Below are 1,889 nucleotides of genomic sequence, written 5' to 3'. Positions count from 1 at the left end.
TGTTAAGATACTATCCATCAGGATGGATGGATGGCTTTGTTGAATGAATTTTAGATTCTCAATTAACATAAAGTCATAGGAAGACTGATTAGACAATTCCCTCAGAAAGAGGGATCATTAGTGTTTGGGCTTTAGGGATATATTTTGTGGTGTTCTACTGGATGATTAATAAATGTTGCCATTTCTTGAATTATATTTACCCTATTCCTGCACTTGGAGACAACTATAATACGTAGAAATAAACTGAATGCCTAGAATTTTCAACTTATTTTACAAGGTCAATGTATTATCAATTTGAAGTGCTTACAGTAAGGTTTTTGGGACATTAAATATTTCCCTTGTAATGCATACAATAGCTTCTGAATCTCTTCATGGCATCTTTAATCTCTTTATTTCTCAGAGTATAAATGGCTGGATTTAGGAGAGGTGTAATAACAGAGTAAAACACAGCAAGAAATTTGTCCACCCAGGTGATGCTGAGTGGCCACACATAGATGAAGATGCAAGGCCCAAAGAAGAGCACCACCACTGTGATGTGGGCAGTACAGGTAGAGAGTGCCTTGGAAGCACCAGTTTTAGTGCTTTGGCGGATGGTGAGAAGAATATATGTATAGGATATCAACAACAGAATAAAGCAAGTCATAGCTAGAACCCCACTGTCAGCATTCATTAATATTCCCAAACTGTAGGAATCTATGCAGGCAAGCTTGATTACCAGTGGTATGTCACAGAAGAAGCTGTCAATTTCCCTGGGGCCACAGAAAGGCAATTGCACAATCACAGCCATCTGACTCATGGCATGCACGAATCCAATGCTCCAGGAAGTTACCACCAGACTAGTGCATTTTTGCAGGCTCATCATGGCCGAATAGTGGAGTGGCTTACAGATAGCCACATAGCGGTCATAGGCCATTACCACCAAGAGTACCATCTCACCCCCTCCAACAAAATGTACATAGAGGATCTGGCACATACACCCTCCAAAGGAAATAGTCTTGTTCTCCCTGAGAAAGTCCGTGATCATCTTTGGAGTGGTGACTGAAGAAAGCCACATATCAACAAAGGACAGGTTGGCCAACAAGAAATACATGGGGGAATGAAGATGGGAATCAGTGATGATTAGGATCATGATGAAAACATTTCCAGATACAATAATCAGGTAAAGCATAAAAAATATGATTAGGAATAAGACCTGCATATTCCATGAGTGGCAAAGTCCCAGAAGCACAAATTCTGACACTATAGACAAATTTCCTTTATCCATTTTATTCACTGTGTCCTCTAAAATAACCTAGGAAGAAGGATAGATTGTCAGTTAGTGGTGTGGGAATGGGTACTTAACTTTTAGTATTTAATTGAAATTCTATTTCACTTAAATTTAAATTTCCTTGAAAATTAGCATTTATACCTGAAAGTGGAAAATATAACTGGGAAGACAAATATTGGCAAAATATTCCTGACATTATGCCTTTTTTTTAAATTCTCAAGTTACTTAACATACAGTGTAGCCTTGGCTTCAGGAGCAGAATCTAGTGATTCATCACTTACATGTGAAAACCCAGTGCTCATCCCAACAAGTGCCCTTGTTAGTACCCATCACCCATTTTCCCTACCCACATCAACCCTCAGTTTGTTCTCTGTATTTAAGATGCTTTTAGGGTTTCTCTCCCTCTCTGTTTTTATCTTATTTCTCCTCCCCTTCTCCTATTATCATCTGTCAAGCTTCTCAAATTCCACAGATGAGTGAACCTCTTTTATAAAACACCATAAACCTAATTTTTTTGCTTATTACTATAAAATATATGTTGGAACAGTCAGTAGGAGAAAAGCTATATAGAAAACCTTATAATAAATACCATGGCATGATAATTTAAATGCAAAATCAGGGG

At 38.0% G+C, this 1,889-nt stretch overlaps 1 protein-coding gene across 1 annotated transcript; it reads right to left on the bottom strand.

Annotated features, from left to right (window-relative positions):
* Positions 1 to 325: 325 nt before the first annotated feature.
* On the bottom strand, positions 326 to 1,267 carry LOC112855282 (olfactory receptor 4K14-like). The gene has a single exon (XM_025918880.1). The coding sequence runs from the start codon at positions 1,262 to 1,264 to the stop codon at positions 326 to 328; it is 939 nt and encodes a 312-aa protein (XP_025774665.1). The 5' UTR covers positions 1,265 to 1,267.
* Between the last annotated feature and the right edge of the window lie 622 nt (positions 1,268 to 1,889).

The sequence above is a fragment of the Puma concolor genome, chromosome B3, assembly GCF_028749965.1.
Source record: "Puma concolor isolate L17-30 chromosome B3, mPumCon1.1.hap2, whole genome shotgun sequence".
NCBI lineage: Eukaryota > Metazoa > Chordata > Mammalia > Carnivora > Felidae > Puma > Puma concolor.
Note: the sequence above shows the minus strand (reverse complement) of the source record. Positions and strands in the feature narration are given on the sequence as shown.

Coding starts and splice junctions, on each gene's coding strand:
- LOC112855282 (XM_025918880.1), bottom strand. CDS start 1,264: ATGGATAAAGGAAATTTGTCTATAGTGTCAGAATTTGTGCTTCTGGGA.